The 14,451-nt window shown below is 29.8% G+C and overlaps 1 protein-coding gene across 1 annotated transcript; it reads left to right on the forward strand.

Moving 5' to 3' along the window:
- Nucleotides 1-3,882: 3,882 nt before the first annotated feature.
- Nucleotides 3,883-9,033, forward strand: LOC140433920 (uncharacterized). Its single transcript, XM_072521891.1, has 3 exons — nucleotides 3,883-4,264; nucleotides 7,184-7,553; nucleotides 7,716-9,033. The coding sequence occupies exons 1-3, from the start codon at nucleotides 3,883-3,885 to the stop codon at nucleotides 9,031-9,033; spliced, it is 2,070 nt and encodes a 689-aa protein (XP_072377992.1).
- Nucleotides 9,034-14,451: the final 5,418 nt, after the last annotated feature.

Raw genomic sequence — 14,451 nt, forward strand, 5'->3', positions numbered from 1 at the left:
TCAAAAATGTCAATGTCAGAAATAAAAATGTGTTTTTTGTCTCATTGTGTACCGATTTTAAATCTGTATATGAACTACTATACAACATGTGCCACTTGTATAAATGTCAAATAAAATTGAGTTACCTTTCACCTCTAATACTATTTTGACTGGAGCTGAATTTTCAGGTTCTAATGAAGACAAGAATCCCAGAAATAATGAATTTTTTTCCTTCACTTTATCTTATATTATATCCCGTTCTTCTAACAACATAACTTTCGAACGACAGACAGTACTTGTATGTCCCACTTTCTGACAACTGAAACATCGCCATGCTTAGGCTGGACATTTTGATGAATCATGTTTTCTACCACATCTAAAGCATGACATATCGGAAATAACTTCTAACAGCTTGATGACCATCATCATTTATGATTGTAGCTTCCTTCTTTCTGAACATTACTTTTTTTAACTTTTCTTTAATTGCAGCTATATTTTCCGGTTCCATCCTTCTAACTTGACCTTTTATAGGTTTTATTGACAATGGTATCTCATAAGCTCTTTCAAAGAAAATATCATCTTCTGGCAGGAATTTACGTTTTATTGTGACTGATCGTACACCAAATACAAGTCTGTCTCTGAGAGATTCTGTCAAAAATTAACCAAATTTACAATATTGAGCCTTACTTTTTAGTTTTCACACAAAACTTCTAATATCCTCCTAAGGCTCTTGATTTGTGTTGTAAAATTTATGCCTTTCAGCGATAACTAACCGCTTTGGACTACAATGTTCAGTCAAAACTCTTTTTAACTCCTCAAATCGTTTTGAACTTGGTAGTTATGGTGCTAATAAGTTTTTAAAGACACTAAACTTCTCCACCAATTGGAGTAATCAATAATGAAACTTGATTGTCTTCTTCCTTTATTACATTACATAAAAACAACTGCTCAAGTCTCTCTTGATAAGACGTGACATCACTTTTAGCAGGATCGAATTGTTCAATCGCCCCAGTTAACGCCATTTTTCGACTTTTACGTGGATTCTTTCTGTGACCCGTCAGCAAATATGTTGTGTATTTAATGAAGCATAGATTAAAAAAACATAACTATTTATTTACGTATAAAACGGTTACATATAATTCAACTAATCGTAGCAGCGTGAACATTCGGAGCTGCTAATCTACATGACATAACGTCACCAAAGCCTGTCCAATTTTTCTGAAGTGCCTACTGTTTCGATTCAGGATCAATATATAACATCAACTATGGTTTATTTTTCAACCAGGAGGAGTAATTCAAATTTATCGCGCCGTAATGCTTGTTTGTAATTGGTCCAACCGCAGGCAAGTTTACTCCACTAAATTATAACATTTTGACGCTAATGACATTTATGAAATTTTAAAATTCAAAATTTATATCGACGATTATTTGTATTTTCTGCGTTATTCCTTTACTTGTTAGATTCTTCGTTTGCATTTACATAAAAAACAGTTCTTTCCAGAAAACAATGCATTATAAACATATACAAACAAATAAAAATTGATAATCCTGGAATGAAAACAACAGCGATGGTAGCAAAAATAAAACAGGCAATAGGTCATTTTTGCAGAATAGTTATTGTTAAAATCAAGACTTACTAAAGTAATGTGCTAATTTTAGGTCTTGCGAATTCAACTATTTACAGAACGATTAAGGAGTATAAGCAGACTGGAACAGTAAGATGTCCTAAAAATATTGGCGGTCGACCATCTATCCTTGCAACATACGATGAAAGAGTTAAAACATATATACGACAGATAGTACACAGCTTCTTTTTCAAGAATAAAATGCCCACTTTAAATAAAATTTTAAGTGAAATTAATAACCGCCCAGATCTTCCAAATATGTGTCGTTCATTATTATATAAATTCTTGAAGCAAATCAATTTTAAGTAAGTAAATGTGGGTTAGCCACAAATATATAATAAATAAAAAGTGCACCACAAAAATCTTAATATTGTGTCTGAGTAAGGGAGAGCGCACACCAAAATGACAGTGACGTCATTCATTCTAATCATTTGTTTGCATTAATTACATTTTAAATAACATGCTAGATGCGTGCTACTTGCTACTGGAATAATCATTTTTTACTAAAATAGATGTTAGATAATAATTATTCTTCTTTCAAAAACGAATTGTCATTAGAACAGGCAATTTTCATATGTGTTGGTTTTTTGTATACATTAGTCCCATATCCACTATTTCTAAAGCTAGAATAAGCGAGACTAAAACATCCAGAAAAGGTAACGAATTATTTTATTTCTTTTTCATTGTAAATTTTATTGACTCCAAGAAAACATTATTTTGAGAACTTCTTTTGTAACTCTGTATATTCCACAATCATTTCTTGGAGCAGGGTTTGTGATGCACCATGAGTATTTCGTCTTAAAATCCACGGTCGGGTCCGCCACCTTCGTTTATTTTTCTTTTTGTTTGATTTGGTGATTTCTTCTCAAATTGCATAACAAATTAATTGCACACCTACATTAAGAATTTCACGTGACGCCATTTTGTACTACAATTAATTCAACATTTATTTAGTGACTTTTCGAGTAACTTTCTTGAGTGTGAATCTGTCATTTTAGTTTACTCCTCCTGGTTAAAAAACAAACCATAGCACACCACAAGACCTACCTTCGGTGTGATATATGATACTACGGTTGAACAAATTATTTTTCGTATTCGACGGCAAACAGTTATTCTGCCCGTAAGTAGCATATACTATGCGTAAAAAATTGGGCCGTGGCATACTTCTCGATTGAAATGAGTGTTAGTCAGACTTTTGTTGTAAGTAAATACGTCATGGCAGACATAAAAAAAATCATCAATAATAAAAGTAGGTACATAATATTTAGCATGTTTCTGTGTATGATCAGTGCATTTTAGTGTTAAAAAAAGGTACTAAATTGAAATTGTGATAAATTGATGATAGGTACAATAGTTCTTTGGCCCTAAACACAAGGTATCATTGGTGATACCTTAAGTCCTAAACGGTAGTGTATTTTAAAATATTTTTTTATTTTTAGGGCCGCTGACTGCGACTGAACTTCAGGAAATCGCAGATTATGTGAATTTAGATGACTCTGATTTGGATCTTTCTCTTTTTCCTGACAGTGATGATGATGGGGATGAATGGGATGAACCTAAAAATCTGGATGAGAATGAAATAATTATTGAAAGTCAGGAAGAAAGGAGTGACGATCACGCTGAAATCAGTGACATATCAGACGACGATTCGGATGATGACATGCTCTTGACAACCCGGCTTTTAAAGGAGAATAACACGGCAAATTCTATTCCTAAATACAGAAAAGAATAGAAGAGAACACCTTTTACACCACAATTTGCTCAATATCAACCCTCTGTGCAAGATCCCTTGAATCCCGAAAATATTTCAAGACCTATTGACTACTTCAATAAATACATCGACAACAATTTTTTTGAATCCATGGCGTTGTACACAAATATGAAGGAAGTAAAAAATACTGAAAAATCTTTGGTGACTTCTGCAGAAGAATTAAAAACGTTTATTGCATGCTGCTTGTATATTGGTATTTATAATTTACCACGAATCCGAATGTTTTGGCAAATGGATACCAGGGTACCAATAGTTTCAGACAACATGTCAAGAAATCGTTTTTTGCCATTTGAACACGACTCAAAATTGTTGACGATGATGCTGTAACCAAGTAGACTAAAGAAAATAATAGATTCTGGAAAGTAAGACCATTGTTGGATCAAAGGGCTTGTCTGAATAATGAAAGAACTGAAAAAGTGTCAATCGACCTAACCTAACCTAAACCTGTAGGATTGAAGAATTTTGTGATGACGATTACGGGGTGGGGGGATTCCACTTGATTTTCACATGTATGAAGGTAAAGGCAGATTTATTGAATCCAGCTTGGTACTTACACCAGAACGGCAGGATATCGGGAGAAGGGTTGTTTTAAAACTTACAGATACTCTGCCAGTAGGAGTATCTATTTTTGTTGACAGATATTTTACGTTAAAAATATTGATTCATGCATTACATTCACGGAAGCTTTATGTAACAGGAACGCTAATGAAAAATAGAATACCAAAAACTGATGTGACATTTAAGACAGATAAACATCTAAGAAAATCAGGAAGAGGCTCCCACGATATGCTCGTTAACAAAGACAACAAAATAGCTGTCACAAAATGGTTTGATTCCAAACCAATCTATATGGTTTCATCAGCATTTGGAGCTGAACCATTGGGATTATGTAGGCGCTGGTCAGTAAAAGATAAAAAATACATAGAAATAAAATAAATCGTCCAGCAATGATTAAGCACTACAATGAAAGCATGGGTGGAGTAGATTTGCTGAATAGGATTATGTTAAAGTACCCTATGGGCAGTAGAACAAACAAATGGACAATACGATATATTTACGCCTTTATTGATTTTTGTGCTGCAGCTAGTTGGCTACAATAGAAGAAAGATTGTTTAGCTGCAGAAACTCCCAAAAAACATATTCTAGCTGTCATTTAAGTTTTCGCTTGCTAGATTGCCCTTGTACTTCAAGAACAGAAGTGAACCCACATCCGACGAAAGTGACGAAGAAAATGAAAATGTAACCAGAAAAAGAAAAAATACTGCACCAATCCCTGATAAACGCTTACGGTCAAAGGTTGCTAAACACCTCCCAGAATTCGTTAATGAAAGCCATAAATCAAGATCAAAATGCAGGTATCCTGAGTGCCACAACCTGACGTTTGTCAAATGTGCCCGGTGTAAGGTTTTTTTTGTTGTAGTGTCAATAGAAATTGTTTTACTAAATTTCATCAATAAAAATGATAAGTGAATATTAATTTTTTTGTCAGTCCAGACCCAAAGTATCACTAGTAATACTACAATTTTTAAAAAAACCAAAAGGGTTTTTTTTTATTTTTTATTATGATTAATAATCCCAAATTGTAACATTATTTTGATTGTCGACAAAAAAATCACTGCAATTCATGTTTGGGCCCGAGGAGGATAATTAAAAAAAAAACGAGAAACGGAAAATAAATAAAATTTCGCAAAAAAAACTCGTGCTCCTGCAGACAAAACTAAATTAAGTCAAGCTGCCCTAGAACTCAAGACCTTACTAAATACTAATAAAAACAGTGAAATTCAAAACTATTTTAACAACTTCAGAAGCTACTGGCTATGATTTATGGAATGCTGTAAAAAAATTAAAACCTCAATTTATCAACCGTCCTATTCGTGGTCCAGCCCTAGACGAGAGTCTTTTTGTATTATCTCATACTACACACTTTAACTGTCAAACACGTCTACACAGTTATGACGAAAAATTCTTATTTTTTACAAACTTGATTGGTCTAGAGTTACTAAAAAAAGCTGCCACCAATTTTAATAAACTAAAAAATGTTAAAACTTTACCAGCAAAAGACTACGGTGATAAATAGCAAAATTTTTATTTTACTCCAGTCGTCAGAGAAGTAAATGCCACTGAACCTCTAAAAATCGTACGAACAAGCTGAATTCTGCCAAGAATGTTAATTTTGGGACTCAAAAAAATGCAAAAAAGTTTACCACTTTTACCCACGGGCTTCCCTCTAAAACACCCCTCGTAGGACGGTAAAAACACAAAAAAATCCGTTTATCAAGAATCTGTACGCCGTAGAAAAAAATGTTTCAAATAAAAAATGTAGCTGAGAAAATTTAAGCACTTTTTGTGTAGAATGAAATCATTAAATTCTGCCTTTTTTATTCATATTTCAAGTGCTTCATATTTGTTCTCACAACTTAAAATTAAACTTTCATGCCATAGGTTTTAAATATTGATCACTAAATATGAAAGTTTTACCACGACTGGTCAATGAAAGTGATCAATTTTATTGATCTCAAGAGAATCGTAAAAAATGGCAAAAATCACGCCACATTTATTTATTAAACACCTTTATAAAATACAAGTTTATTTTCAGCAAAATACATACGAAACTGCATACGAAAGCTGAAGTCTTTGCCTTTAAAACGCATCTTGATTTTTGTCGATAGGATACTTGGATCAAAAGATATCGAATTTTGACCGTAGAGCTGATACAAATTTTATTGAACGTTGATTTCGCGCGCGTAACTGACATTCAAAATCGACGGTCGCTCAAGCGTTATTTCTGAGAGAACGGTTCATTCTATACAAAAAGTGCTAATAACTATTTTTATTTAAAATTTTCTTAGCTACATTTTTTATTTAAAACATTTTTTTCTACGACGTACAGATTCTTGGTAAATATTTTTTGAAGTTATACTTCTATACACGTGCTCCACGTTGGAAATTTGTATGGGAGTGAATCTGTGAAATCATAACATATGTAAGATAATGAGTAAGAGAGAGACAGAAGACATATTTTCTCTCTCTTCCTCTCTCGAATATAAAAATGTTCTTTTTGTATATATTGAGATGATTGGTGTTTAAATAAAATAATTTATAAATTATATATTAGATATAAAAAGTATTTGGTTATTTTAATAAGTTATATACTAGTGAATTTTATAAAAATATATTTATGTGAGGGCATTTTTAAGAAATTAGCATATAATAATTGTAAAAAGTTGTATTTTAGTAATTATAATGTGGTAGATATATTTAAGTGAGCCATGTGACTAGGCAACCAACTATACATTTGAGTGACAGACAGATAATACAAGGAGCGCCTATTAGGAGTACAATATTCCATGATCTACGCATGTCCTTAAAATGTCAAATAATATGTTGGCGCGAATTCATCAGATTCATTTGTAAACAACATATTTTATTTTTGTAAAGTAAGTAACGTGTAACATTGACGACAATTAAAATATTTCTTGTTCTTATCTTGTACTTGGCATCTAATAATATAAAATGCCAGTATTTTGTTTTGAGTGCGGGAAAACTTTTTCATTTCAATACAATCTGAATAAACATTCCAGAACTGTACATAATAAGGAACCTGAGAATATTGAATATATGTGTGATACAAAGTATTCTTGTGTTGATTGTAATATTAACTTTAAATTTAATAATGACTTGAGAAAACATTTGGTTGATAATCATAATTTCGAGAATGTTGTGGAAGAATTATATTTTAAAACTCATATGGGTATGTATAATTATCATCTTTTTTTAAAGAATCTTCTTCTAAATGTTTTTTTTTTAGATTTTACTCAATGGCTTTTGGAAGTACAAACTCTAAATAAAGTTCAGTATGTCAAATCTACTGGGAAAAGAACTGTAAACAAATTTGAAAAACAATATTATGAGTGTAGGCGTTCACATAGAAACAGGAAAGAGAAGCATGATTTAAAAATGAAGCGAAAAAGACAATTGAAATCACAGGGATCTTGTAAATTGGAAAAATCATGTGTAAGCCAAATTATTTTAAAAAGAAATGAGGAATCAGATGAGTGCTTTATTACATATTACAAGTCACATTATTTACATGGTGAAGATATACAACATTTGCAGATTACAAAGGAAGATAAGGATATAATTGCTTCTAAACTTATTTTAGGAGTTCCTGCGAAAGCGTAAGTAACATTGATAAATAAATGTACCCATCTACAGTCTTTTTTATTATCAAGGTATCATCAATAAAATAATATGTATTCAGGTATATTTTGTTTTGCTAAATATTTTTATTTGTATTCTACATTTAATGTTATTTTTGTATAAATTAAAATATTTTTTAGGATATTAACTTCTACACGAGATATGATATATAAGGATCTTAAAAGAGTTGATCTTCTTACGAATAAGGACATTAACAATATTAAGATGTCTTATAAAGTTAGTGTGAAAGACGGTTACTTCCATCATGATGATGCAACCAGTGTGGATATTTGGGTTGCAGAATGCAAAAAAAATGAAAATAATCCTGTTATATTTTATAAGCCTCAAGGACAAGAATGTATAGGTTTTGAAAATGATGATTTTTGTTTAATAATTATGAACGATGTTCAGAGAAAAACTTTATTGGATTTTGGAAATACTTTAGTAACAATAGATGGTACTCATGGCTTAAATAGTTATGATTTTGAACTCACGACTTTGCTTGTCTTGGATGAGAATAAAAGAGGTTTTCCTGTAGCCTTTATGTTTTCAAATAAAAAAAACACAGCTATTTATGTCACATTTTTTATGGAAATAAAAAAAATAACAGGTAAAATTACTTCTAAGGTTTTCATGTCAGATATAACTGATACTTATTTTAATGCCTGGTGTTTTGTTATGGGATCCGTAGAAAAAAGACTGTTGTGCTCATGGCACGTAGACAGAGCATGGCAGTCAAATTTATTAAAAATAATAAATAAAGAGAAAAGGTCTTGGGTCTACAAAACCCTGAAATATTTTCAAAATTTACTAAACATAGACATTTTTAATCTAAAATTCAATGAATTTGTTCAAACTCTTTTACAAGATAATGATACAAAAGTTTTTGGAAAATATATCCAAACATATTACTTACCCATTACTAAACAATGGGCATATTGCCACCGAATTGGTTGTGTAAATACAAATATGCACTTGGAAAGCTTTCATAAAACAATTAAGTATCATTATTTAGAAGGAAAAAAGATAAAAAGATTAGACAAAACTATTAACCAATTAATGCTCTTTATACGTGATAAAACTGTTGAGAGAATAATTTATTTAAAGAAAGGTAAAAATCTATCTAAAACAGAGGAAAATGACAATATACCAGAAATAGAAACGGACATTTCAGAATTATCATCACAATTAGGTAACACTAACAATAACAGTGATAATATTAAAGAAAAAATTAAAAACAACTGCCTACAAATCATGGAAAGAATTGAAAAAGATGATAAGTTAAGCCAAGAACAACTAGAGTTAATGTTGAAACACTCAAATACAGTTATTGCTTTAGCCTCTGTAAAACCAATCAATATTTTTGAAACAAGTAAGGATAGTTTAAATGAACCTGCTAATAAAAAAATTATGAAACAAAAATCATTCTGTTCAACAAAAAAAAAAGAAGTGTCTTAAAAAGAACTTCTATTCAAAGGCTTCTACAAGCGAAAATGTTATTATAAATGAATTTGTAAATAATGAATTAATTATTTCAAAGGATTGTAAATATGATCATGAATATATTTAATTTTATAATCCAGTGTACCATTCAATTACTATACCTAACCTAACCTCAAATGAAATATAAAATGTTTATTATGATATATTTTATATAAAACCTATTTTTTAACGGATTATAAAATAAAAGTTTACCTTTTAAAATTTCAAATAAGACCGCGCTTTCAAAATTAATGAAATTGTTAAGCATGCGTAATGAATGGAATATTGTACGCCAGTTAGGCGGTCCTGATATACATACTCTTTAAAGTGACAGATAGAAATTCATAATTAGGAATATAAAGTGGGGTTATAATAATAATGTTAGTTTAAAATGCTTAATTTATATATAGTTACTGATTTAAGTGTTTATTCTGATCTGAAAAGCCTAAATGTCAACAAAATTATCAATAGAAAATTAAAGAATTCTCCAGATTACAGAATTTGACCTTTGTTTACGGTCGAACATTCTCGAATAATGGTTATGTCTGTGGATCGAACATATACTTTTTCCAGAAAATTCAGACATGTGTTTAATGGAACAAATCGAACAGGATTTCTTGCTAGATGATTCTGGAACATGAAAAAAGATATAAATACCCGGTGATTTGGATTCAAGAGGTCCATTCAGTTAGTCAATCAGTTATCAGTTATAAGTTACAGTTACTATGGCCAGTTTACTATGAAAGTTAGTTAGAGTTTATTCAGTTAGTAAGAAGAATTCACATCAGTTATGAGTTACAGTTACTATGAGTCCAGTTTAGTATGAAAGTTAATTAGAGTTAGCATGAAATAGAAGTCAGATCAATTATAGTCAGACAGAAGTTACAATTGTTCAATATAGTGAGTTAAATCAAGATTAAGAAACAGTATAAAGAAAATATTATTGAAGATTAAGAATTATGTTATGTATAAATGGTGATTGTATAATGGAAGAAGTATTAATTGAATATTAAAATTATATAATATATTTGGTGATTGGATATTGGTATATTGAAAAGAAGAATAAATATATAATATATTTGGTGATTGGATATTGGTATATTGAAAAGAAGAATAAATATAAATGCTGTTTGCTGGTTTGCTTGGTGGTTTATAAATGCTTAAGAAGAAATATATTTTAAATTGGTGGAAGCTGATAATTGGAAAAAGTAATTTCACAAAAACAAGGATAACCGAAGCACGAAGACATTGAGTGGTGATTAGAATCTATACAGTGGAAAACAGTTCATTTAGGCATTCAGTGACAGAAAGGTACAACATTTTGTTAATATAATTTAGTTAGTGTCATAACAATTTCAATTTTGAAGATAGTTTGTTTAAATTTTACATTGTCTATAGAATTTAATTAGTTTCATAAGAATTTCAATTTAAAGATAGTTTATTTTAAATTTACATTGGTTAGGTTAGATATATATGTGTTTCATAATAGATATAATAAAGATAATTTAAAAAAGTACTTACAAACTAATTCTTTGAGAACCGCGATAAAAACCCTATATTATTAAAAAAAACACTCATTGCTCATCATTCACAAACAATACATCATTACAATATATTTAATATATATATATATATATATATATATATATATATATATATATATATATATATATATATATATATATATATATATATATATTATATATATATACATATAATATTATATATATAATAAAATATTTATTAATATTATTTATGTGATATGTTTTGTATTATTTATTAAATGTTTATAATTATATTAGTCTTTTGCATTTCAAAATAATAATCTCAATAAATCACTGTATAACCCAGAACTGTCAATTTTGAAATACGTTTGTGTCATATCCTCGGTAGTATAGTAGTCAGTATCCCAGCCTGTCACGCAGACCGGGGTTCGATTCCCCTGTCGGGGAGGACTTTTTTATTAATAATATTATATCGTAAATTAAACACATACGTAAGTAGAAAAGTTATGTATATTATTGTCATTTTTAAATACTTATGAATATTGCATTTTAATTTGTATTGTATTATTATATTGAATTATGTTGTAAACAATTTTTGCATTCAACTCCTTTCATACATATATGAAAATAAAAATATACATTTTCATCAAAATATTGATTTAATCCTTCATTTACTATACTCCTATTACAGGTCAAATGTTGTTAATAATTGTAAGTAAGTTGTTATTAATTCTGTTTCTCTTTCTGCTATGTCTTACCTATAGCATTACATATGTAATGATTGTGCAGATTGACTCCCAAATAATTTTGTACCGGCGAATACGTGTATAGAAGTGTAACTTCTACCGGCAGTCCCACTGGACTGCCACACCCGTTTTTTGCGTTTTTACCCCCCTACGAGGGGGATTTTAGAGGGCAGGCCCGTGGTAAAAGTCGTAAACTTTTTTGCATCTTTTTTGGGGTCCCAAAATTGATATTCTCGACAAAATTCAGCTTGTTTGTATGATTTTTAGGGGTTAATGCTCTGACGACTGGATTATTTGGCCATTCAGTGGAAAATTTTATAAGAATATATTCACTTATGGAATTATTTGTAATATCGACGCGCTAAAACACCTAGATGTAGGCAACACCGATATCAAAAAAGTGATAGATATTGTTTAAAAACCATAAATTAAATATTCAGGATGACAAATTTGATAGATTCGTCTGTTTTTGAAGTTATACTTCTATACGCGCGCTCCACGTTGGAAATTTGTATGGGAGTGAATCTGTGAAATCATTACATATGTAAGATAATGAGTAAGAGAGGGACAGAAGATATATTCTCTCTCATCCTCTCTCGAATATAAAATTGTTCCTTTTGTATATAGTCGGAAAAATGAAAGATTACTCATAAACGATATCAATCACTTATTTTGTATTTGCTGTCTTTTTCTATAACAAACATTTGTTATTTATAGAAAAAGTCAGCAAATATAAAATAAGTGATTGATATGATCCTTCATGGGTAATCTTTCATTTTTCCGGCTGTATATATTTAATATTATAAATATTATATATACACATATAATATTATATATATATATATATATATATATATATATATATATATATATATATAATAAAATATTTATTAATATTATTATTTATGTGATATGTTTTGTATTATTTATTAAATTAGTATTTATTATATTATTTTTTTGTATTTCAAAATAATAATCTCAATAAATCACTATATGATACAGAACTGTCAATTTTAACATACGTTTGTATCATGTCCTCGGTAGTATAGTAGTCAGTATCCCCGCCTGTCACGCGGGAGACCGGGGTTCGATTCCCAGTCGGGGAGGACTTTTTTATTAATATTATTACATGGTAAATTAAACATAATATGCGTAAGTAGAAAAGTTATTTATATTATTGTCATTTTTAAATACTTATGAATATTGCATTTTAATTTGTATTGTATTATTATATTGAATTATGTTGCACTGTATTGTAGTGTATTTTTTTATGTATATTATTGTCATTTTTAAATACTTATGAATATTGCATTTTAATTTGTATTGTATTATTATATTGAATTATGTTGCAGTGTATTGTATTGTATTTTTATATTAATAACAAAATAAACAATGAATTTTACTGCAGAGTATGTGTAAAAAAATTTTTGCATTTAACTCCTTTCATACATATATGAAAATAAAAATATACATTTTCATCAAAATATTGATTCAATCCTTCATTTACTATACTCCTATTACAGGTCAAATGTTGTTTATTAATTGTTAGTAAGTTGTTATTAATACCTTACCTATAGCATTACATATGTAATGATTGTGCAGATTGACTCCCAAATAAATTTGTAACGGCGAATGCGTGTATAGAAGTGTAACTTCTACCGGCAGTCCCACTGGACTGCCACACCCGTTTTTTTTTAATTATACAAATAATTAATATGTTTTTCACTTTTATACACTAATAAATTTCTTTTTGTTATACACAGGATTTATTATTTAATCTATTTTAAATAGAAATAACAGAAACTTGTTTTAAATCGGAACCTCAAAGTCATCTTTACCTATAGTCCTTTTCTATCATATTGATAGCACATTATGTATGCAAATCCTAAACAGGTCAAAAAACCATAGGCGTCACCCTATACTTGTTTTGAAATAAATAAAAAAAAATAATATTTTAAGATGCCGTCAACAATTCATTATCTTTTAAAAAATCTTCTGTAAAATAAGTGTCCACTAATCTCACTATACCTTTTTTGTGCGTAAAAAACGTCGGTATATATGCCACACGATTATTGTTAATTATACACGGGTGATTAACGAGAGAATTCAATGTTTCACGAAATAAATTAATGTAAACAGTAATTTAAAGGTGATTATTGTTTTCTCTACAAGTTATCGCCTGACACAAAAAGAATACCTTCTTTGAACGATTACCTGAAATTACTGATAAGGCTTCACTAATGATAGTTTAAGTAGTTTTTATGCCACATTACAGCTTATGCCAATAATATAAATTAGAAATTGTTTGCATCTTCCATTTAGTTTGTAGATGTACATTGTTCATGTCTTACCTACCTACGTTTTTGGTGTCGATATTTTGTTATTTGCATTTAAAAATGACGTCGACAACAGGTTTTATCCCGGTTAAGTGTAGTTTTAAAGGTGCCTTCAGTCTATGAGAGAAAAATATAATATCAAATGTACACGATGCACTTGTACATCAACGCCCTTTAAGTAATGTTCGTGAAATCGTTAACATGTGTTCAAATATGACAAGGGTTGGAGAAGCAACAATTTATAGATTCCTAAAAGAAAGAAAAGGAGGAACTGTTTCATCTCCCAAGAAGAGTGGAGTGAGTAAACCCTTGGAAATTGAAGAAATACATAAAAACATGATAAGACGCAGCGTCCACTCATTTTTTTTTTTTTTAACAAAGAATTTCCAACCTTGGACAAAATCCAAACATTAATTAGAGAAAACGAAGAGTTACCAATCATAAGCAACAAGAAATTATGGGGACTTACATTGTATGTTGGAGACGAGATTATCTAAGAACTATTAAAAAGTACCGAGAAGAAGCGAAAACAATTTTTTATTTGGACGAGACTTGACTAAATGAAGGTCATACTGTACCATATCTATGGGTTGATACAAATGTGAAAAGTTCCCGTCAGGCATTCATCGAAGTGTATCTACTGGAATAAACAATATTCCCGTTGGAAAAGGACGCAGACTCATAATAACCCATATTGGAAACGAATACGGTTTTGTCAATGGTGGATTATTAACTTTTGCCTCAAAATCAACCAAAGATTACCACGAGGAAATAACTGCTGACGTTTTTGAAGAATATTTTGAGCAA

Source organism: Diabrotica undecimpunctata, chromosome 2 (genome assembly GCF_040954645.1).
Source record: "Diabrotica undecimpunctata isolate CICGRU chromosome 2, icDiaUnde3, whole genome shotgun sequence".
NCBI classification, from domain to species: domain Eukaryota; kingdom Metazoa; phylum Arthropoda; class Insecta; order Coleoptera; family Chrysomelidae; genus Diabrotica; species Diabrotica undecimpunctata.